The 22,830-nt window shown below is 46.5% G+C and overlaps 1 protein-coding gene across 1 annotated transcript; it reads right to left on the reverse strand.

Annotated features, from left to right (window-relative positions):
- Positions 1–4,157: 4,157 nt before the first annotated feature.
- Positions 4,158–5,883, reverse strand: B3GALT5 (beta-1,3-galactosyltransferase 5). Its single transcript, XM_044254947.1, has 2 exons — positions 5,875–5,883; positions 4,158–5,180 (listed from the first exon to the last, which is right to left on the reverse strand). The coding sequence occupies exon 2, from the start codon at positions 5,178–5,180 to the stop codon at positions 4,245–4,247; it is 936 nt and encodes a 311-aa protein (XP_044110882.1). The 5' UTR covers positions 5,875–5,883; the 3' UTR covers positions 4,158–4,244.
- Between the last annotated feature and the right edge of the window lie 16,947 nt (positions 5,884–22,830).

Consider the following 22,830-nt stretch of genomic DNA (forward strand, 5'->3'; position numbering starts at 1 on the left):
TTGCCGGGTCCATCTCACCACGATTAAATTTGTCCGTCCCCCTCCAAAACTTCTATAGGACCCACCGGCCAACCACACCTACACCTGGGAACCAATGAAAGCTTGGATAAATACCTGTTCAAAAGACAGGCATTGGGTGCCTTGGTGGGGAGGGACTCAGTCAGTTGAGTGTCCAACTCTTTGTTTCATCTCAGGTCATGATCTCAGGGTTGTGAGATCAAGCCTTGCACAGGGCTCTGCGTTCTGTGCAAAGTCTGCTTGGGATTCCCTCTCCCTCTCCCTCTGCCCCTCATGCTCATTCTCTCTTTCTCTCTCTTTCTCTCATATAGATAAATAAATCTTTAAAAAAAAAAAAGACAGTCATCACTGCAAACAGGTAAGGAACATGGTGGACCACTGTCCCCAACACCTTCTTGTCTTACATCTGTGTCTCCCATAATTTTGCTGCTTGGAGCAGCCCCACACCCTGTAAAGCACCTGGTTTGTCCCTGCAGGATAAGGGGTCCAGTTCAGTCTAACATTTCCTGGAATGGCTCTGGGTCTGTTCTCTTATCCTGTTATACCTCTTTTGTCCCTGCTAGGTGAAGGAAAAATAAAACTAACTATATCCCTTCTTGTCCTGGTGCTTATGTCTTCCCTGATCGTAATAGGGTATAAGTAAAACGTGGGGAAAGGGGAAGAAAATTTTTTGCTCCAAATCACTAAAACACTGTAAAAACACTGTCTCGGACCACACTAGAAACTTATCAGACCACTGGGTATGTCATGAACAAGACCATGGAGAGGCACATAAAGATGTTCGGTGGGACAAGCCTGTAGAGTGGTCCCAGGTCCAAGCCCACCCCATTTACAAAGCCAAACCTCACACAAACCCCATCCTCTGCATCCACCCAACGCCCACTGACCTGATTACAACAACATGTTTCTATTGATCAGCCATCACCGGTATACCAAGGTAGATCCCAGGCCGTCCCCACATGACCCTTCTTGTGATCCTTTTGGGCCCTCCACCAATAATCTGACTGCCAAAGGAGCCCGCATACTTAGTACCATTTCATGCAGCTGCCCCCCCAAAAGTGTGGTTAACCCCACCCCCCGTCCTGTCCCCCATTATATGCAGCAATACCCTCCACAGCTCAAACATGGCATATGGTCTAGAACATATGGCCTTGGTGCCCCGGTTACCCAGACTGTCACACAAGGGCCACAGGTGTATGGCACTGCTGATGAAGGAGACCCGGATAATGACAAGTGCTCCCTGTGGACCCTCACCACCACTGGCCCCCTCAGTGCCCACCCCCCCTCCCCAGGACTTCTTGGTCTAGCTAAAGGAACAGTCTTCCTAGGAATGGCAGATGGGAAGGGGACACTAGTTCAATGTCTTGATACCAGTAATATTAGTGGTGACTGGGCTGTGAGACATGCAGCACCTTCCCCCCAATAACCCTTCTAACACTCAGCTATCACCACAAAGGTCCAGGGGAGCCGTAGGACTGCTGATCGCCAGAGGATTCCCCTGGTTTGGATCCGTGATAGGATCAGGCAGGAGAATAATGTACAATGATGCTGCCACACAAAATGTCACAGCCCCTGTGTCCACAGTTGGGGCTGAAACCGGACAGGAGTTTGAGCTTATCTAAGATCATGAGACTCTGGCTTCCATGGTTTTAGATCACCAGTTAGCCTTAGACTCTCACTGGCTGGGCAAGTATGTACTATTGCAAACCCATCTTATTGTTTCTACATTCATGTTTCTGGAGAAGAGAACAAAGGGATGACATCATCGTCCAAAAGGCCTCCTGGCTCCATCATTTTAAGACCCCCACGTTCAAACCATCTGGGACTCCATCAAGGGGTACCTGCCAAGTGTTACCTGGTTCTTGCCTTTCCTCAAGACCTTAGTAGCCATTTCACCGCTCTTTCTATTTGGACCACGTTTCTTTAATTTACTTGTCAAATTTGTGTCCTCGGGATGACAACAGCCCCAGATCCAGCTGATGCTCACACAGGGATTCAGCCCATATCCGCTGGGGACCATGTTCCACAGCAGAGTTAGATCAGAGCGGGAGACATTGCCATGACCTCCAATGAGAGGCAGCATCTACGTCCTTGATCGGCAGGATGTAGACACAGGAGATGAGACCTCCAACCACGTTCCCCATAAGCATCCGGTGGATGAAACCTCTCTGGGGGGAACATAAGGCAGTCAGGGACCATAGGAACAAGACTGTAATGACAAACATTATGCACATGGGGCACTTCCAGTTGGCTGTTCTTCCTGAATGGATTTTCTCACAAAGCAGAACCAGGGTCCAACCCACACCAGCAGGACTTCAAACAACAGCCGGGGCTGTATCCTGTTGAGGCAGGAACAGATGGAGGCACCATCAACCTGAAAGACCACAGCTCCAAAAACACCGTGAGCTGCTGTGTTGCCTGCTCACATCCACCAACTGGGACAAGGCACTTTTCCGTCCCTTAGCATAAGAGACAGGAGTGGGAACACTGGTGGGACCTTTGTCCAATAGAACGCTGCCTGTGCCTTAGACTTTTGGATCCTGCCTCACTTCTATAGTTGTTGGACCCAAGAACCTGACTCGGGTGGCAGACCCACATCTGTGCACATGGTCCCTGTGACTGAACTACAGGCTGATGAGAAGGCCCGATCCTGAGTCCCCCACACCTCGCCCACAGAGCCCAGTGGCCACATGGGCACCCACCCACAAGGGGTGGACATCTAGGCATAGACCCAGCCCTGCTCCCGGAGAAGTTCCTTCACCCTCGACACCCCCTACCACCACTATCTACCAAATCAGGGGACAGCCCTCCTGCAGGACCAGGGCTCCAACAAAATCTGGGCTTCCAACAGTAAGCTCAGTCCCTGACTGTCCCAGCTGGGAAGGAAGGTTTTCTGAACATGGCCCAGCATGTGCGAGCAGCCAGGATAAGGAAACACATCTGCAGAGAAGCAGCAGATGCAAAAAATGCTGTTGAAGTTCATGTGGCCACAGGCATTTTGCAGCAAATACCTCCTCCTGGGCACAGGTAGGAGCTTGGCCCGGCATCTGTGGGTTACCAGGGCTGTGAGGCCTTCACTGTGTGTGCTGGTAAAGTCAAGTCAAGTAAAGTAAAAAATAAGTCCGAATCATTCCTAGGACCAGAAGAAAGGCGACTTTGCATCTAATCCCACAGCAGCTGGATGGGTGAAGTCCCCTGCCAAGCAGGGTCTCGCCTCCACAGCCTGAATGCAGAACAGACTCCTACAAACCTCTGGGCTGAAGGAAATAGAAGGTCAACCTCCACTCCACAAACTCAGTTCTTCCCTGGCCATCTGAGAAACTCCAAAAAGATGAGCTTGGGCCAGGCATGGGAAGCAGGCACAGGAAGACAGCCCCCCTTGGCCAGAGTTCCATTCAGTGAGCTCACGCAGTGCCCTTGGAAATGCTGGCCAAGAAGTCTGATCAACAGGCCAGGCTTTGCAGTTATTTCGAAACCAAAGCTATAACCACGGTTCCTGCCTCAAGGTGGCCGTTTCTTAGAGGCAATGGCAGGGAATGGGCTTGCTCTGCCGTGAGCTGAATGCTGAGTGCTCACAGGGACTCGGCGTCCCGATTGGGTCCAATGCAGTGAGTGAAGCCGTGCAGATTTCCCCAGGGACGACCCTGAAAGCTCAAGGCCTGGGAGCTGAAGCAGACGGGACTCTTGAAAGGGACCAAAGGGGCCACCATCAGGCCTGCTTCTAAGCCCTCCTGGCCTCCACTCCCTGCCAAGGGAGGCAGGACCAAAGGGTGGTCTCGAGCCAGGGTCTGTGCCTGGGTTTTTACAACACTGGATTTCCATCCCTGCCCCAGGATTTGTTGGCTGGGAGACATGGGACAAGGCCCTGTGTTTCTGTAAGCTACTGTTGCCTGGTGTGTAAGGGGAGGATGCTACCACCCACCGTGACACGGAGACACTGATCCTAGAAATGGGAAAATGGAGGCGTGCGTCAGGCACTCAGCACAGAGGTGTAGGGACTCAAGAGATGGCATCTGTTATTGCTTGGGCACCAAGTGGTTTCGCTCAGGCTTACAGACTCTGCTAGACAGGCAGCCCTATAGGGAATCACCCTCACCTGACTCCCCCTCCTCCCTCCTCACTACCCCCCTGCCCACACAATGATCCTCAGCAATGCCGCCTGAAGATCTTCCAACGCGCTCGGTGCGGGCTGCCTCAAGTGTGTCCCCTGGGCCACTGGGCTCCCCTCAGACAGCTGGACACTCGTCTTCCAGGGAATTTTCCAGAGCCTGCCAATAGCTGAGCATGTTGCGAGGCTTGATGAAATGGCAAGCCACAATCTTCTTAAAACGACACGTGGAAAAGGCCAGTCCGTTTGGGAAAAAGGTCTGCTCAGAGTGGAGTTCCTCCAGCCTGATTTTCAGTTTCGCCAGGCAGAGCCCCACGAAGACGTCTTCGAGTTTAATGAACGGGACACTCTCGGACACTCCGTACACCTGACTCGCCACATCGCTGGAAAACACGTAGCCAGTGCCCGAGCAAAAGGGCGGGTACTTCTCCCACGGATACTCGTACTTACTGACAAACCACTTGTTGTGCTTGTCCCTAATCGGAAACTCGTTCAGTTTCAAGAAGCCGGTGAAAAACTGAGTGGTTCTGTTTTTCCTGAGGAGCAGCTCGGTCAGGTAGTAGATGTTGACAAACATGTCCGAGTCCGTTTTCATCACGAAAGATGCCTGAGGACAGAAGCGGTGGATCCACTCGATACCCATCATGGTCTTCAGGGTCAGGTTGAAGTAGGTGTCCATGAAGTCCTTCTGGATAATGTCGTGATGCCGCTGGCTTTCCTGCGCGACAACTTTCGACAAATCCTTATTGGCTGTGGCTCCCAGAAGGAAGAAGGTTTTTATGCGTTTTCCGTTCACATTTTTTTCCTTCCCCCACGTGTTCCGGATGACCGTGCGAGCAAACATCTGTTCATGGGAGGAGGTCACCAGCAGGACAAGGAAAGGGGGATCCTGCTTGCAGTTGATATCTGGAAGCTGGAGGAAGTTCCCCCTTTCTTTCTTGAAAACAAACGGCTCCTCTTTAAAAGGAGTCCGACTGTACATGCTAAAATACAAACAGAGGGCTCCCAGGACCACCAAGGAAATGTACAGCAGGCGCATCTTCATGTAAGACATCTGAAAGGAACAAGGTGGAATGGTCAGACCTCAGAAGAAGGGGCGCATGTCTAGCTTTGCCCCAAGGAGGCTTATGGGGGGGAAGACACTCATGTCTCACAGCTCATGTGCCAGAGATTCTGGGGTCTCACAGCACACAGAGCTGAGAGCCAGAGTCCAACAGTGAGCATGGACTCCCAACAGTGTGCAATCAGAGCACGGGGCTCCAGGCCAGCCCACCCTTCACCCATGGGATTATCAGATTCCCCTCGAAAATATGGGACCAGATCTCCCATGAGGTCCTTCCAGCTCTGTCCATCCCTGACTTCATAATGAAGTCCAGCTAGAGAGCCTGCAAGACAGAAAACCGCATGTTCTGGATGTGAAGGCATGAACCGTTTGCATTCTTCTCTAATTGAATCAAGAACCATTGCATTGCATCCAGAAAGAAGTAAGACCAATGTTCTGATCTACACAACTATACTCATCCCCCTTATTTGTGGCAATAACTTCCAAGATCCCCAGCAGATGCCAGAAGCCAACCACAGTACTAAACCCTACATGCATCCTTGTAACTTCTAGTTTTGAAATCAGTCACAGTAAGAAATTCACAACAATAACTAACAATAAAATAGGACAACAATAACAACAAACTATAATGCAAGTTATGTGAATATGGTCTCTCTCTCAAAATACCTTATCACGCTATACTCACCCTTCTTGTGATGACGTGAGATGATGAAATGCCCACGTGATGAGATGATGTGAGGTGTGTGACGCAGGCGTGTGATGTCGCGCTGGGCTACTACCAACCTTCTGACAATAGGTCCAAATGGACACCATCTGCTTCTGGACCACAGTGGACCATGGGTGACTGAAACCTCAGAACACAGAAGCTCGAATAAGGCAGGAACACTGTACCTTGGAATCCATCCCTACTAGAGATACTTATTCTATCTTAGGGGTTACTTCTTTAAATCTCCTGATTCTTTCTTCTTGTAGCCACATACCTCTGTTATTCTTAGCAAATTCTCACCAAATCCAGGAGCACCCATGTCAATGTTATAACATTAAGAAAACAAATAACTCACTTTCTTCTGGCTCTGATGACCCTCTGGTTGGAAAGCTAAACCACAGGGTAGATTCCGAGAGGAAAGTTGTCAAAGAGCTGTGAGTGAATGCCTTTGGGCCCTGTCCAGTTCTGGACTCACTTTGTTTACCCAAAATGATGATTCCCTTCCTCCAGAGTCACTGTAAGGAAAAAACAAAAAGAAGAGCGCCATTCAAATCATCTACAGCTCATCAGAGCTCCTCCCCATCGGCCATGCCAGCATGCTGCATACCCGCCTCTCCACATTCCCAGGTGACCTTGAGGATCATTTGGGCCCCACTCCAGCCCCACTCTTTTCTTCTGCTAAGTGAAGATCAAGACAGATTTCACATACGGTGCACCTATGGACAACAATAACAGCATACAAATTTCCAAGAAGCCTGTTGAGCCTGATGCACTAAGATAGTGCCCAGAGTTCTGGAAGGGGACCCAGGGGACCCATAAGTCAGTCCAATGTCTCATGCTAACAAGTGACCTTCCTACCTAACAGCCCATGGCTAATGTTTACAGAATTTGACACAGGTAAGAGATCCATCAGTTCTCAACTCAGTGTCCCTGTCTTCAAAATGTCATCCTGGGTGAGCTCAGAGGGACCAGCAAGGCAAAAAAAACAAAAACAAACAAAAAAAGAGGAAGGAAGAAAGGGCCACTTATTTTCATGGCAAAACAGGACCTTGAAATTTCATTCAGTTAAAATTCTGTTCCAAATACCTTCTCCATAAAAGATAAGGAATAATGATGGAAACTTCCAGAACCAGCTAACTCTCTGGAGGCCAACTAAGTCTGGCTCCTGTCCTTCATGGCCCCAAGAAGGTTTTGTTCAGCTGGAGGCCCCACGCAGTTCAGAGAAATCGCTGTGGGAGACAAATGGATGGCAAGAACGTTTCTGAGCCGTGGCTGGCAGGATGCTGAGAATTCTATTTCCTTTTTTTTTTTTTTTAAGATTTTATTTATTTATTTATTTATTTTTCAATTATTTTACATATATTATTAAAACAACATACATATAAACTTTATTCATATCAGAGTTATATATACCATTTGTTTTAAAATATCCTCAAATTCTGAAAACAACAATTGTTTTGAAACTACCAATGTGCTCTACAATTTCAGAGTCTTCTTCCCACTTCTTCTTTTTTTTTTTAATTTTTTAAAAAAATTATTTATTTTCAGCATAACAGTATCATTATTTTTTCACCACACCCAGTGCTCCATGCAATCCGTGCCCTCTTTAATACCCACCACCTGGTACCCCGACCTCCCACCCCCCTGCCACATCAAACCCCTCAGATTGTTTTTCAGAGTCCATAGTCTCTCATGGTTCACCTCCCCTTCCAATTTACCCCAACCCCCTTCTCTCTACTCCCCATGTCCTTCATGCTTTTTGCTATGCTCCACAAATAAGTGAAACCATATGATAATTGACTCTCTCTGCTTGACTTATTTCACTCAGCATAATCTCTTTCAGTCCCGTCCATGTTGCTACAAAAGTTGGGTATTCGTCCTTTCTGATGGAGGCATAATACTCCATAATGTATATGGACCATATCTTCCTTATCCATTTATCCATTGAAGGGCATCTTGGTTCTTTCCAGAGTTTGGCGACCGTGGCCATTGCTGCTATAAACATTGGGGTACAGATGGCCCTTCTTTTCATGAAATCTGTATCTTTGGGGTAAATACCCAGGAATGCAATTGCAGGGTCATAGGGAAGTTCTATTTTTAATTTCTTGATGAATCTCCACACTGTTCTCCAAAGAGGCTGCACCAATTTGCATTCCCACCAACAGTGGAAGAGGGTTCCCCTTTCTCCACATCCTCTCCAACACATGTTGTTTCCTGTCTTGTTAATTTTGGCCATTCTAACTGGTGTAAGGTAATATCTCAATGTAGTTTTAATTTGAATCTCCCTGATGGCTAGTGATGATGAACATTTTTCCATGTGTCTGATAGCCATTTGTATGTCTTGATTGGAGAAGTGTCTGTCCATATCTTCTGCCCATTTTTTGGTATGATTGTCTGTTTTGTGTGTGTTGAGTTTGAGGAGTTTATTATAGATCCTGGATATCAACCTTTTGTCTGTACTGTCATTTGCAAATATCTTCTCCCATTCCGTGGGTGGCCTCTTCGTTTTCTTGACTGTTTCCTTTGCTGTGCAGAAGATTTTGATTTTGATGAAGTCCCAAAAGTTCATCTTCGCTTCTGTTTCCTTTGCCTTTGGAGACATATCTTGAAAGAAGTTGCTGTGGCTGATATTGAAGAGATTACTGCCTATGTTCTCCTTTAGGATTCTGCTGGATTCCTGTCTCACATTGAGGTCTTTTATCCATTTGACAGAGAGAGTGAGAGAGCACAAGCAGGGGGAGTAGTAGAGGAAGAGGGAGAAGCAAGCTCCTTGAAGAACAAGGAGCCTGATGCAGGACTCAATCCCAGGACCCTGAGACCATGACCTGAGCGAAGGCAGACGCTTAGCTGATGGAACCACCCAGGCATCCGTCATCTTTCTGAGAATAGTTATTTGCAGGGTTACAATGTGTAGTTTACTCTGGCTGAAGAAGGGATAAGGGGAACCAAATTGCATTTTCCCCCCACAACACATTTTAAAAAGAAATGCACAAACCAAATCAAGAGAAAGATGATATCTCTCTATGTTGCTTCCTTTCTCGGGTAAGTCTGCTCTTCTTCGGTGGGTGGCCTCACTGGTGAGCCTTAACACCTCTTTCCCCTAGTGCACCTTTTCTCAGGGTCATTCACAAGGACCTCAATCCCCAGGGAGGGACGCTCAGCTCACTCACTTCATGGGTCTCTCACTAGACACCAAACGACACCCACGAGGTCTGACAGGCCAGTGCTTCCTGAGGTCATTTATTTTCATGTGCTGTTGGAACACACTTCCTACCTCCAGTGTGTGACCAGGAAGTTATACCTCATATCCCATTTACACCTTCAACTGAGTCTGTACGCTGTGCTATAAGGACCTACTGAAGGGGAGTTGGGGAGGACACCTAGCACCAATAAGGGACAGAGCCTGGAAGAGCATGTTTCTAGAAAAGGAAACATGTATCCCCCAGTTCTGTCCCTCACAGTTTGGCTAAAAGGCAGAAGCCCTTAGCATAAAACAGCTCCATGGACAGAGTCATGAACAGGTAACTAACTTTGCTATGGAAACCCCACCTTCAAAACACACCTGGGCCAGCCTGTGTCACCTGGCTTTCCAGTCAGTCATGGAGCAACAGCTTATTTAGAAGATTCTGGATACCAGGCTTTGCTCTTTCAACCTAGGAGCAATATAGACACAGACACAGAGCCTCGGAACTGGAGTAGATAAGCAGTGTGCATGAATTATAGATCAAGGCAAGCCAGAAGGTGGCAGGTCCCTCCCTCCCTTCTCCTCTGCTTCCCGCCTCTGCAGGTGTCACATCAGCTCCAGGCCCGGGTCACTGTGCCCCTTCTGGGTCAGAGCACCCTGAGGGCCAGGGGCATGTCCACCTAATACCCCAGAGGGCTGTGTGTAGGTTAGACTTGGCACATTTAAATTACAGAAGAACAAGTAAGTAACAGCACAAAGCTAGCCCTAAAAGCTAGCTCTTTAGGGCAGGGAAAGGTTGTCTGTCGGGAGCCCAGAAGTCATTGTCTTTACTTCATCAAACAGAGGGTCCCTCCCTGCCCAGGCCAGGTGGGTAGGACTCCTTACCTAGGGCTACAGGGCCTGATGACAAAGGGATTGGAAGTCCATATCCCCAAGAGCTAGAAAGCCAAAGAGTCAGTCTGCAAATGCAGTTTAGTGGGGCTAAGGGTGCAGAGACAGGGGAGGGCCTCCTGGATCTGAAAAAAAAGATGATGAATGGAACTTAAAAAAAAACTTCAGAAGCAAGCCACAGAAAGGGAGAACATATGTCATACATATATCTGACAAAGGACTAGTATATCAAGAATATATCAAGAACTTTTATGTATCAACAAAGAAAGCATAAAAACAAAACAAAACAAAAAAAAACCCACAATCTTAAAAGATGAACTGTGAACAGGTATTTTACAGAAGAAGATATCCAAAAGGCCAAAACCCAGGGTAGGAATCATTAGTCATGAGGGAAATGCAAATAAAACCACAATGAAGGACCAGTGCCACCCCTGGAGATGACTAAAAGGAAGTGGGATGTTGGAAAGCCGTATTTATTTGGCAGCATCTACTGCAGGGAACGCGATACGCTCTAACCCCGCCAACCACACTGAGCTCGTACCCAACAGAAATGAGGCGTGGCCAAGAATGTGCAGAGCACATTGCTGCACACAGTAACCAAAAACTGCCCTCCATCTGGGTCCGGTAATTCAAAGGGAAAGTTTAACATAAAGGATTGTTCCTCTACCATGGGATCTGAGTGATGAGTGATTAGCAGGAAGTAAAGAAGTCTCTAAGAACACAGGAAAAGCAGGAATAAGGAGCAGCACTGCCTCTAGCTTATGAAAGCTCCAGGTAAATCCACCAACCCCAGCCTGAGACGCAGACCTCCATGACAAGGGCACAGCCTGGCCGACTAACAGCAGAGAAGTCACTGAGGGCCCAGAGCTATTTTCACAGAGTAGTCAAAAAAACGTAAATTTGGAGCCGAGAGGCAATACATCAATAAATGGCACAAATGTAAGCAAGAAATATCCATCAGTAGTGATTTGGTCAATAAAATGTTACATAGCCATTAAAAAATACAAACTTTTGATAAATACACTATGTGCTAATCTGATATTATGTTGAATGAAAGGAGGCAGGCTTGGAAGATATGTTCTGAATGATTCCATTGATAAAAAGTTCAAAACCTGGCAAAATGTATCAGTAATAATAGAAGTCAGAGTGGTAATTACCTCTTGTGGAGGGATTATTAACCAGGAACGGGCGTAAGAGTCCTTCTGGAGAGCTGGATATATTTTATTTTTGGTCTGGGAGGTGGTTACATACATAAAAATTCATTGAATCATCCAACCAAGATCTGTGTACTTTGCTGTATGTAAGCCATTCCATATTAATATTTTTGAATAATTTTAAATAAAAATAAATCTCTGATTGGTGATACCTTCTATAAAATAGCCTGAATTTATTTGACCCCTATTCTGATTTTTTACACAGTGCATTTCATGGGACACAGTGCCTCACAGAACAAACTCATTTTGTGTCCGGGTCTTAATTTATAATGATGACTGAATGACAACCCAGACAAGTGAATGTCCCTGAAAGAAAACATTAACATTACTTTAGCTCTCTTAGAAACAAGAGACATGGCTGGCCAAGGTGGGCCACGGGAGGCTCACAGGTGCAACAGACAGGTTTGGGTCATGGTCTTTATTGAGTATTTTTGTAGACAAGGAGACACATGGCAAGATGAACAGATTGGGACTGGCTAGTCTGAGTAATTGCGCAGCTGGCTATAGAGCGGCCCCTAGCTACTACCTGGCCCTGGGTCTCCTGAGTCATAAAAAGACCAGACAGAGATAGTGTGGCCCTGGGTGCATTCATTTGCATATTAAAGACCTGGTCCAGGCTGGATGCTTCCTTATCTCTAAGAAAGGGCTCCCCCTGGGAGGGGAACTTCCTCCCCAGCCAGAAATAAGATGCCAAAACATAGTAAGTAGAAAATTAAAAACAGGATTTATACGACCCTGGGAAATAAAGTCTGGGACTTGCTTTTTCTGAAAACTCCGAAGTGCTAACATCTGCTTTAACATGATCGGTTGGCCAGGTAAGGAAGGCAGCCCCTTGACCAAAGTGTGAGGTTCCTAAGACAATTCTGCAATATTGCATTCATTGTCAAATCAGTATCTACTCCACTTGCCATTGTAAGTCAGCTTAAGGTGTTATGGAGCAGATTTTAAAACTAATGAATCATTCAACATTATATCAAAAACCAATGGTGTACTGTACCGTGGCTAATTGAAATAAAGCAAAATTTTTCAAAAAATAAGATAATAAAATAGAATAAAAATAAAAAATGAAAGTCCCTTGTTATTAACTTCAGGCATCCGGCAGGGATGGAAAGACGGAGGAATTTGGAAACAGAAGATCTTCTTCACATACTGCTCTGTGAACACAGTGGTGTAATTTGGCACAAGGGCACTTACGCTGCAAAACTGAGTCCGTCTCCAATAGAGATCACACTGTGTGCCTTAGAGGGTGGCTGGAAAGGGCTCTACACATGGCAGTAATTGTTTCTGTCCTGGTTCTAAGCCAAGCATGCCCTCTGGTAGTATCAATTCATAATCCAACTTCTCAAGTTCCACCTCCCCAGTTAATCAGCCCGCTCTGGGTCCTAGACAGGCCAGGGTGTGCTGTCTACTGGGTGACCCAAAACCAAAAGAGACCAGGCAGAGTCGTCTGGAAGGAGCTCAGAGAGCCTCCCTCCTGGCTATCCATTCCCAAACATAGAGGATTACAAAGGAAGTCAATGATGTTGAAACAAATGTATCAAAATCAGTTTAAAGTGTGCCAGAGTCCTATGCACATCTGTATTACCTTGTCTAACAACTAACTCCGGCTCCAGGTATGATGACGACCTTTGTTTCGAAGGCAGCAGGAGCTTTGCCCGTCTTTGGAAATGTCTAAAACTAAAACCACGTGATGTGAAAATATCGGTGATTTCTTTCAGAGACAAAGTCACAGGCTCTCCTGTGTGGGTCAGTGTCTGTTATCGGCTGATTCATGTCCCCCTCAAACTGGCATGCTGGTGTCCTAGCCCCCAGTGTCTCAGAATGTGACCTCATTCACAGATAGGGTCTTTACCAAATTACAGTAAGGTCAGTAGAGCATACCATAATCCAGTTAGGACTAGTGTCCTTATAAAAAGGGGATTTGTGGGGCACCTGGGTGGCTCAGTGGCTTAAGCCTCTGCCTTCGGCTCGGGTCATGATCTCAGGGTCCTGGGATTGAGCCCCGCATTGGGCTCTCTGCTCAGCAGGGAGCCTGCTTCCCCCTCTCTCTCTGCCTACTTGTGATCTCTCTCTGTCAAATAAATAAATAAAATATTTTAAAAAAATAAAAAATTTAAAAGGGGATATTTGGAAACAGAAACACACATGGAGCTTGTTATGTGAAGATGGAGGCAGAGATGGGGTGATGCTTCTACAAGCCAAAGAGAGCCAAGACGGCCGGCAAACACCAGAAGCCAGGAGAGGGGCCTGGAGCAGATGCTCCTCCACAGCTCAGAAAGAACCAACACTGCTTCGTTAATCCCAGACGTCCGGCCTCCAGAAACGAGACAATACACTGCCATTGCTTTAAACCACCGACCCCAGGTACACTGCTACAGCAGCTCCAGGAAACCAATATGGTGCCCACATTCATAATGGAAGAAAGTACTAAATTTCAGTTGGAAGTTTGTGAAAATAAGAATGTAGGGCTTTTTCCCATCGTAGGTGTTGGACCCCAGGTAATCCGTTCGGCTCTGGTACTCAGGGTCCCATACAGCCTGTACTGGACAGGGTCACACACCTGAGCTGTGGACGGTCGCACTCAGAACTAGCAGTGGGGTGCCTGGAGAGGAAGCCAACACCATGGAAATGGGAGGCACTGGGGGAGACAGGCGGCCCCCATATTGCCGGTTACTCCCAGAAGACTTTTGTGCCTACTGTTGTTTCTCTGTGGTCTCGCCGGCTGGCTGGGCCACAGCTGACCTGGGGCCTGGCAGTCGTGCCGGGGTCAAGCAGCCTGGGGATGTCTGTGAGCTGCAGACTTTAAAAACTTTTTTGGATGAAACATACTTTTTAATTGTATTTTCTAACTGGTGACAGTGGCTTCTAATTTTACAATTTTTTCCTATTTAATAAAATAAACCGTAAATCTATTTCAACCCCTCTTGCATTTACAAACTGTTTTACCACCTCCCTCTCTCCTACGGTGGCTCACTGGAGGCCCAATAGGGGGCAGTGGAGGCTTCAGGTTTTCTTGCCAGGAGCCGGACCACCGACCACCGACCACCATGGGCATGTCGGAGCCAGCAGCCCAGCCCTGCACATGCAGGCCCCTGGATGGGGCTCCTCTTTGGTGAGAAGCACCTTCAAGTGTCCCACCCAGTGAGGAATAGTGTCACTCTGCCTTTCACATCATCTCATGAGCCCCACCAGGGGCTGAGAACAAAAACCCATTCACCGTCCACCTCTCGTGGGGCAGCGGCTGGGGGGTGGCATGGCCTCGGGGGCATCCTGCGCCTGTCCTTCCGGGCTGACCAATGAAGACAGGAACACATCCTGCTGGAAACACTCTCGGCATAGCCTGTGGCCATCATGATGCCGCCAGCACTGTGCGTTCACCCCAGGCCCTCCTGTGCCTCAGAAAACCAGTCCTGAGAGGCTCCCCTGTGGCAGGCAGGGTCCCAGGGCCAGGGGCTCCACGATGAAGAAGACAGACCTACGAGGGGCTCACGGCCCACAGCACCCGCAGAACCGGATCTGCTGCTCAGTGTAGCAGCAGGGTGGAGTGTGAGCCCAACACTCCTGCTCAGGGTCCCATCAGACTCCAATTCCTTTCCCAAAAAGGCCTTGACCTTCAGAATTCTGCCCAATTTTAGCTAGAATCCTGCAAGGCTGGTTTGGCCAGCACCCCGAGCCCTGATGTCTCCTCCTAGGAATCGCTCATCAGCTGCCCCGCCCCACCACCACCCTGCTCTTGACCATCCAGCCTGCTCATCTTGCTGTTTGTAATTGAACCCAGCTCTATCCTGGGGTCTCTCCCCTACTACAGTAGTTCCGGAATCCACTCTGGTTTTCCTCTGACAGGGCAGATGAGAGCACAGAGGTCTGCAGGGGGGATGCTCTGGGGAGGCTGATGGGCAGAGGCAGGGAATCCGAAATGTCTGGTGGGCTCCAGAAACAGGGCGGTGTACAGAGGACAGGCTCTGGGTCTGGCCTTTTCTGGGACACTAGGGTGTCCACAGTCCTTCCCTGGGCTTTACGCACTGACGAGTCTGCAGTCTGATGGGGCTTCTCTCTCTTACTCACAATACAATAGACAAGCCTCCCACTAACTTTGAATACGGCTGCTCCAGTCTGAGGAGACACAGCACAGGGTTCTCACCAATGATCACTGGTCTCAGAGTCGATGAATTTAGAGCTTGAGGAAGGCATTTTCAGGATTGACATTTTAGGCAACAAAATACCACAGCTAGGTGGCTTGAACAACAGACATTTCTTGCTCACAGCTCTGGAGGCGGAGGTTGAAGACCAGGCTGCCAGCATGGCTGGCTTCTGGTGAGAGCCCCCCTCTTAGCTCGCAAAAGCTGATTTCTCCCTGTGTCCCCATGGCAGGGGGACGGATGGGTGGGGAGAGAGAATGAGAGGGAGGGAGGAAATGGGAAAGAGAATGTGCACGAGAGCTCTCCTGCATTCTTGGGTCTTTTCTTTACAAACACACTAATCCCCCACACTCATGACCTCATTTAAACTTAATTACATCCCAAAGGTCCCACCTCCAAATGCTACCACATAAATATGAATGGGGGAAGCGCAGTTTAGTCCGTAGCAGGGATAATCTCCAAATATTTATTGAGCACCCACCATGTGAAGGTGGATGCTGGTCACTGGGAGTGGCCTGGGGTCTCCTTGGATTCCTTAGATCATCCTCAGTTTCATGAACTTACCACCCTGAGGCACATCACTCTCCCAGGCTATCTGCCAGGTTTCCTCTAGGAAGTGCCACTTCCAGAGCCTCTAGACTGATTCTCTCCTGAACACAGAAATGACAACAGTAGTGGGCTGGTGACCTGGGCTCTGCCACTGAGAGGGAGCGGCATGAATGTGCTTTGGAAGGGGCCTAGAGGCAACCCTGCTGTCCCCTCGCTCTGCAATCTACCCCTGCTGAAGCTCTCTCTATTTTAAAAAAAAAAAAAAATGCTTTACTTGCAGCTCCCAAACCCGCAGAAACCAAAAACCAACTCAAGGTTTTTAAAACCCAATTTCTTTAAACCTCCAAAGCATTATCTTCTGAATGGCCCAAACAACACTGAACAACTGTATGGGACAGTTTTATCCACAGTGTCAAAAGGAACGACAACAAAGTGGTGCCCATAGATTTAGGAAAGCCAACCTACAGTGTTGTTGTTTTTATTTTTTTATTTTTTTTAATTTATTTTTTATTTATTTTCAGCATAACAGTATTCATTATTTTTGCACCACACCCAGTGCTCCATGTAATCCGTGCCCTCTCTAATACCCACCACCTGGTACCCCAACCTCCCACCACCTCCCCCGCCACTTCAAACCCCTCAGATTGTTTTTCAGAGTCCGTAGTCTCTCATATTGTTCTTTTTAAACAAGCTTTGGATTATTTCTGTAAGCTAAGACCTACGGCCTTTCTTCTAACCCAAAATTAAACAAAACAAATTAATAACATAGCAGAAGGGATACAGCAGAATGCCATTAATAGGGCTGCTGATTATTTTGTGCAATCAACTACATTAGAAAAATTTGGAAAATCTGAAAAAGCTCCTTGTCTGCCTGGGTCTGATGACATATAGGAAGGCTAGCATCCTTCAGTAGCCAACAAAACACCTTGAAAACAAATACGAGAGATTTCTCTTAGGGAGCATCTCTCCCCGATTATTCCTCATGTTTGTGGCCCAAATAGTAGAGACATAGACTCTAGGCTGCTTGAGTGCCCTTACTAAAGGACTCCGCAGTGACAAGAATTCATCATGCAAACCATGGAATAGGGGAGAGAAGGAAGAAAAATAATTAAAACCAGTGCATGTTTATGCACCACACCCAGGACTCCCTGCAATATGTGCCCTCCTGAATACCCACCACCAGGCCACTGAAAAAAAATTAAATTAAATTAAGTTTTTTTTTTCATTTTATTTTTTTAGTTCCTTTTTTTCTTTTTTTTTCCAATTTATTTATTTTCAGAAAAACAGTATTCATTATTTTTTCACCACACCCAGTGCTCCATGCAATCCGTGCCCTCTATAATACCCACCACATGGTACCCCAACCTCCCACACCCCCGCCCCTTCAAACCCCTCAGATTGTTTTTCAGAGTCCATAGTCTCTCATGATTTTTTTAAAAAAGATTGTGAACTAGTCAAGGAATCCAAATCCTATTTCTAACATTGTTTCTATGGTGGGGAAAAGAATTTTGAATTTTAAAAATAACTATAAAAATAATAATCTTTAGTAAAAACAACCACCACCAAAAAAACAAAAAACAAAAAACAAAAACAAACAAACACAACGGTGCATGTGACCATTCTGGAAATGGGGCTTGCCCGTATTTCAATTTACATGAAGGTCCTAAACAAGAAGCAATGGAAGCAACAGGCAGTGTTCGGGTCGCACTGTGCTGCCTGCAATGTGTCTTCACGGCTTGAAATTTCATTTCTTGACCAACAGGTTCAGCTGATCTTCAAGATGATGACTCACAGAGCTACTTATCATTAGCCCATGCCCTGCACTCTCTGTTCCAACTAACCTCCACGCCTCTACCCTCAGGCTACACCTGTTCCCCTCAGCCCCATGAACAGAACTATTCTTTCCCTTCTGTGCTCTGGCCTCCTCCACCAGGGCCCCCCACCATCACACCGCTTCTGCTAAGCTACCTCTAGCTCACCTCCAACCCCGCCAATTCCTCAGCAAAGCCATTTCTTCATTTACCACTCATGGCACCCACTGTATGATACTTTCTCACTTTCATTCATAGATCATACATTATTATTTCTCTGTGCAAACCTTGGACTAGCATTCCCACTGCTTGACAACTCTGGCACAGATCAAGGACCATCTTCCGTATTTTTCACCATTACAGCACCCGCCAACACACAATATTTGCCGTATACAAGAGCACAAAGGGAAGTTCTGAATGAGTCCCTGAGAAGATACCCATGTCTCCAAAAGCCAAAGCATGCTTCTTTGCGACATGGAGACATTTTCTTACTTGAAAGCAAACACTCACTTTATGTGACATCTCCTTGGGATGAAATTTTTTCAAAGAATATTTCAGTGCCTTAGGTATTTTTATTCTGTGTACATTTCATAAGACTTCAATTATTTCCCAGAAGAAATAGAACCTGGCTTCCTTCAATGGAAGAAAATGCAATACTGACAGATTCACCCCTATCGCTCACACTGAGGAGGCTGGGGGGGTCACCAGCAGCAGTCTGTGGACAGTTATTAAGGTGTTCAGAAATAATTTCAGAGCTTTAGCAGGGAAGGGAACAAAAGCTGTGCAGAGAAGAAAAGCAGGAACTAACAGCACATTCGCCACATTAATTTGCCTGTTGGTCCCAGGAGGTAGGCATATAGGTAAGAGGATGGAAGACAATTTTCGTTGAGAAAATAGTATGTATACACAATAATAAACCATGGCCTTCCAGACAAAAAAGTCAAGAGCATACATGACTTGTCAATATGGCAGAAGGGGCTCTTCCGAAAACAGCTGACCCTCCGCAGAACACCCCCTGGCCCAAACACCTTCCCTCTCATGACTGCACTCTTCATGAGCACACATGAAGATCACCCTCAAGCTGCTACTTCCTCAGATGATGGGAAAACTCTCTCTCCATGGATTTTGTCACTCACAGCTACCTCTCAACCTTGACAGAAGAGGATCACAAAAATCTACAAACGAGCAAAAAGCTGAATCCAAGCATCTACAGTGGGGTTGGGACCAGCAGGCCCACTCCTGAGACTTCTAGTAATGCTAATGTCATTATGACCATTTGTCTATTGCAAAGAATGCCCTTGGACCATGGGCCCCTGATTTCACCACAGGAGGTGGAGTAGAGGATTCTGGTTTCACATGGATGCTCTTATAATAGCTGGGCAATTTCTACCTCAAGGTGATGAAAACCTGTCCTTAGATCTGTCCTTTTTTCCTACATAATGACCACACGAGTTCCCCAGCATATCTTACTTGCTGGTTGTCTTTGAGAAGGATTCCATGGATAACACGTGGTGAGGAAATGAACTTTGTTTTTCCAATAGAAGTAAAGCAAAACTTCATGATCTCTGCTCGCTGGCCCAAGATCACTCGGCGCAGCCTGAAGCAGAAGCTTCGGCCCAGGCTCTAGACAAAATTTTGAGGCCATGACGCTTGGGAAAGAAACTCACTGATCAGGGAGGGTGAAGGCTCCCTTGTCATGATTCAAATACTGACACCTACACAGTCACCAAGAGACTTCACTCCACCTCCCAGGACTGTTCAACTTAAACTTTCACGTACCACTATGAGCCATGAAGGGTAAAACAGTAGATATTTGAGGAGAATTAGCACACAGAAGGGAGATTGGGCAAATATCTTAGTAGTCTTCTTAAGAAAGTAAATTTCTACATGACACACTAGAAACAAATTTCACAACTGCCATTTGTATATAAATACTGTCTCAAATACTCTTACCCAGATCATAGTGCAAGCCTTGTCAAGACACCTCCATCGCAGAGAAAGTGAATGCCATTATACAAAATAACAATTTCATGAGTTGAATTTGACCTTTCCTCAAACTACTGAACTTGAGAAAACCTTACCGTGGTGGTGACAAGTAATGCTGAGTCACACCTACTTTTTAGAATTCCCTTATTACCAAGGGACCAAGGTGGAAGGCCGCTAGTCAAGGCAAGGTCTCATGGCCCTCAAGGGATGCTTGCAGCCAGCTGTCTACATCCGCTTCCCCCTTGAGGTGAATCATGGCCACCACTGCCCTACTCTCAGACTTCAATCACTCCACCTTCTAATAGATGAGCCCCATAGTCACTTCCCACTGGGAATCTTTGGAACAGAAATGATGGAATATGCACCTGTCCTGCTTACCCCCCAGAGCTCCAGGTACCTCAAGGCCTAACACAGTGATTAAGAAATAGTAGGAGGTGTACAAATATTTGTTGAATAACTGATCTGAGGTGAATATCTGGGCAGCATCTATGCCCATAAAACAAAAAATCCTCTTTCACTACATCAGTAAGTCCAATGCTCAGCTCATTCCTTCCCTTCAATGTGTATCCACATTCACATCTCCAACCCTGCCCATAGTCTGGGATCCAGGCTTCACGTCCGGTGGAACTTCCTCATCAGTTCCAATGACAATAAATAATAATGAGCAATGTAAATGGTGTTGATTTTTCTCTTAAGATGATAGTCAGTGCCTGTGTGGATCTCTGCTCTAAGTATGACTGAAAAACAAAAATTCACTCCAAAAAAATGTATAAAGGACCTTACCTCAATTGCCTGACATCTCCTGGTCAGCCTCTTATTTTCTTTCCCTTCCAAATCAAGCTCCTGGAATAAACAGTTTATACTCGCCACTTGCACTAAATCACCCAATTAATTAATTAATCCTCAACTCACGGCTACCTGCTTCCACTCCCACTGCTTATTGGAGAGTGCTCTGCCAAAGATGACCAACAGCCTGCCTTGGGTCGGGAAAGATTTAACATAGGGATACTCAGAGCCTATTCCTCTTCCCTGATCTACCAAGAGCACTGCCTTTACCAACTTGTTCCTTGCACAGAGTTTGGGTAGGAGATGAGGGGGAAAGTGAGAAATGATGGAAAAGGGAGAGAATGACTAGAGGAACAGAATGAAATCAACATGGAGGATAAGAGTTTCTAGGGTGAAAGAAGGGCTGGTGGGGGCTAGATCAGAGAAATATTTTGAAAATTTAGGAGGGGAACAAGGGAACTCAGGAAGTGACAGATACAAAGAGAGAGTAACAAAAAATGAACATTTTCCTGGACATTAAAAATGGAATCATCTTTGGTGTCCTTTGAAAGATCTCAGTAAAGGTTCAGATTCTCTTTTGGATATCAAACCAATACATACGTATCAGAAAAGACTTTGAAAACATAATGTCAAGACTGAGCCACAGGGCACATTGGCTTTACTGGCTTTATCTTCCATGACCTACTTGTGCCATTGACCTACATTGACCTACAGGTGCTTCTGTCCAAGCTTTTCTTCTTGTGACTCCTGGGCTTCAATGGGGGACCCCCTGGTCCCAGCCTCCCTGATTTTTCTCTCTGGCTCTCCTGTGTTGACTCCTCTTCTTCATTCTGCCCCTAAATCCAGGTGCACCCCTGACCCTTTCTTGTATTTGACACAGTGCCCCTTATCCAATCCCATGGCTATACACAAAATAATCCCCAACCCATACTTTTTGCTGAATTCCAAATCCAACTGCCACTGGACATCCCATAGACATCTCAAGTTCCATCTTTTCAAAATGAAGGGCCTTGGAATCCACTCAGTGACACAAGCACCAGACTCATGGCCATTTCCACTGTTTTATCTCACAAACTCTAGACTTAACCACCCACACTCCAGCTCCATGCAGTCCATCAGAACATTCCCCAAACCAGAAGTCCTACAACATTGCTTAAAGCTTTGCTTAAATCTTTTTAGCACACCCTGTACTCCTGCCACAAGATAGCTTGAAGTTCAGTGAATGCGCCATTTTGCTTCATACTGTCTATATAGTAAAGTCCTTTGAACCCCTTCACGTCCAGTTCAAACTCTGTCCCCACAGAGGCATCTCCCCCCGTGAGTGGGCCTGACCATTTCCCTTCTTGACACCAAAGTTCCTTGTAGCTACCTTTACCGTAACTCTGCCGATCACAGCTATATGTTTATTTCTTTCCTACTTTACTGTAAGTGGTTTGGGACAGGAAAATATTTCAATAATATTTATTTGATCTAGATATCTCCTATCACACTTTTTCCCTAATAGATGCTCAGTAAATATTTATTGAGTGTAAATAAATATTTACTGTTATGGGCTGGACTTTGTTTCTCCCCCCAAATTCATATGCTGAAGTCCTAACCCCCAGGACCTCAGAATGTGACCTTGTTTAGAAATGGGGTCACTGAAAATGCAGTAAAATCAGCAATGCCAGGGTAGGATGGGCCCCTAATCCAGTATGACTGGTGCCCCGATGAAAAGAAGAAATGTGGTCATAGGCATACACACACAGAACACCGGGTAAGATGAAGACAGAGATCAGGGTGATACTTCCCAAGCCGAGGAACATCAAGGACTGGCATCAACCCACCAGAAGTTGGGGGAGAGATCTGGGGCAGATTCTCCCTCGTTGCCCTCAGAACCAACCTCAGACTTGACCTCAGACTTCTGGCCTCCAGAGTGTGACACCATAAACTTCTCTTGTTTAAGCCCCTTGGTCTGTGGGAACTTGTTAAGGCAGCCCTAGGACACTTTTACTAAGGAATAAATGGGTAAGATGACTCAAAGCAGTGATTACCTGAATATCTGCAATGTGCCTTTAGTGTGCTTTGTGAAGCAGCAAACACAATAGCAGTGTTAGACAGAATTCCGCCCACAAGCAAGGAGTTCTGTCAGCGTGTTCTTCCTCCTCTCTCTGTGAAGACTTTGAAAAGGAAAATGGTTTTTTCCACATAATTTTTCCACACTAAATTTTTGTTTCTGTTTGGAGAAAATTCGGCAGGGAGGAATAGTTATCAAAGACAAATGCTTACAGTAAGAGTGGAGAACAGCTCGGGGGCTCTGTCCATTCACCTGTGTCCTGCCCTTCCTTGGGCATTTCTGCCCCGTCCTGTCTCCCAGGGACTGCCTTCCCTCCTCA

Source organism: Neovison vison, chromosome 6 (assembly GCF_020171115.1).
Source record: "Neovison vison isolate M4711 chromosome 6, ASM_NN_V1, whole genome shotgun sequence".
Classification (NCBI taxonomy): domain Eukaryota; kingdom Metazoa; phylum Chordata; class Mammalia; order Carnivora; family Mustelidae; genus Neogale; species Neogale vison.

What these genes read in the sequence shown, in the direction of transcription:
- B3GALT5 (XM_044254947.1), bottom strand. Translation starts at nt 5,180, where the DNA reads ATGTCTTACATGAAGATGCGCCTGCTGTACATTTCCTTGGTGGTCCTG.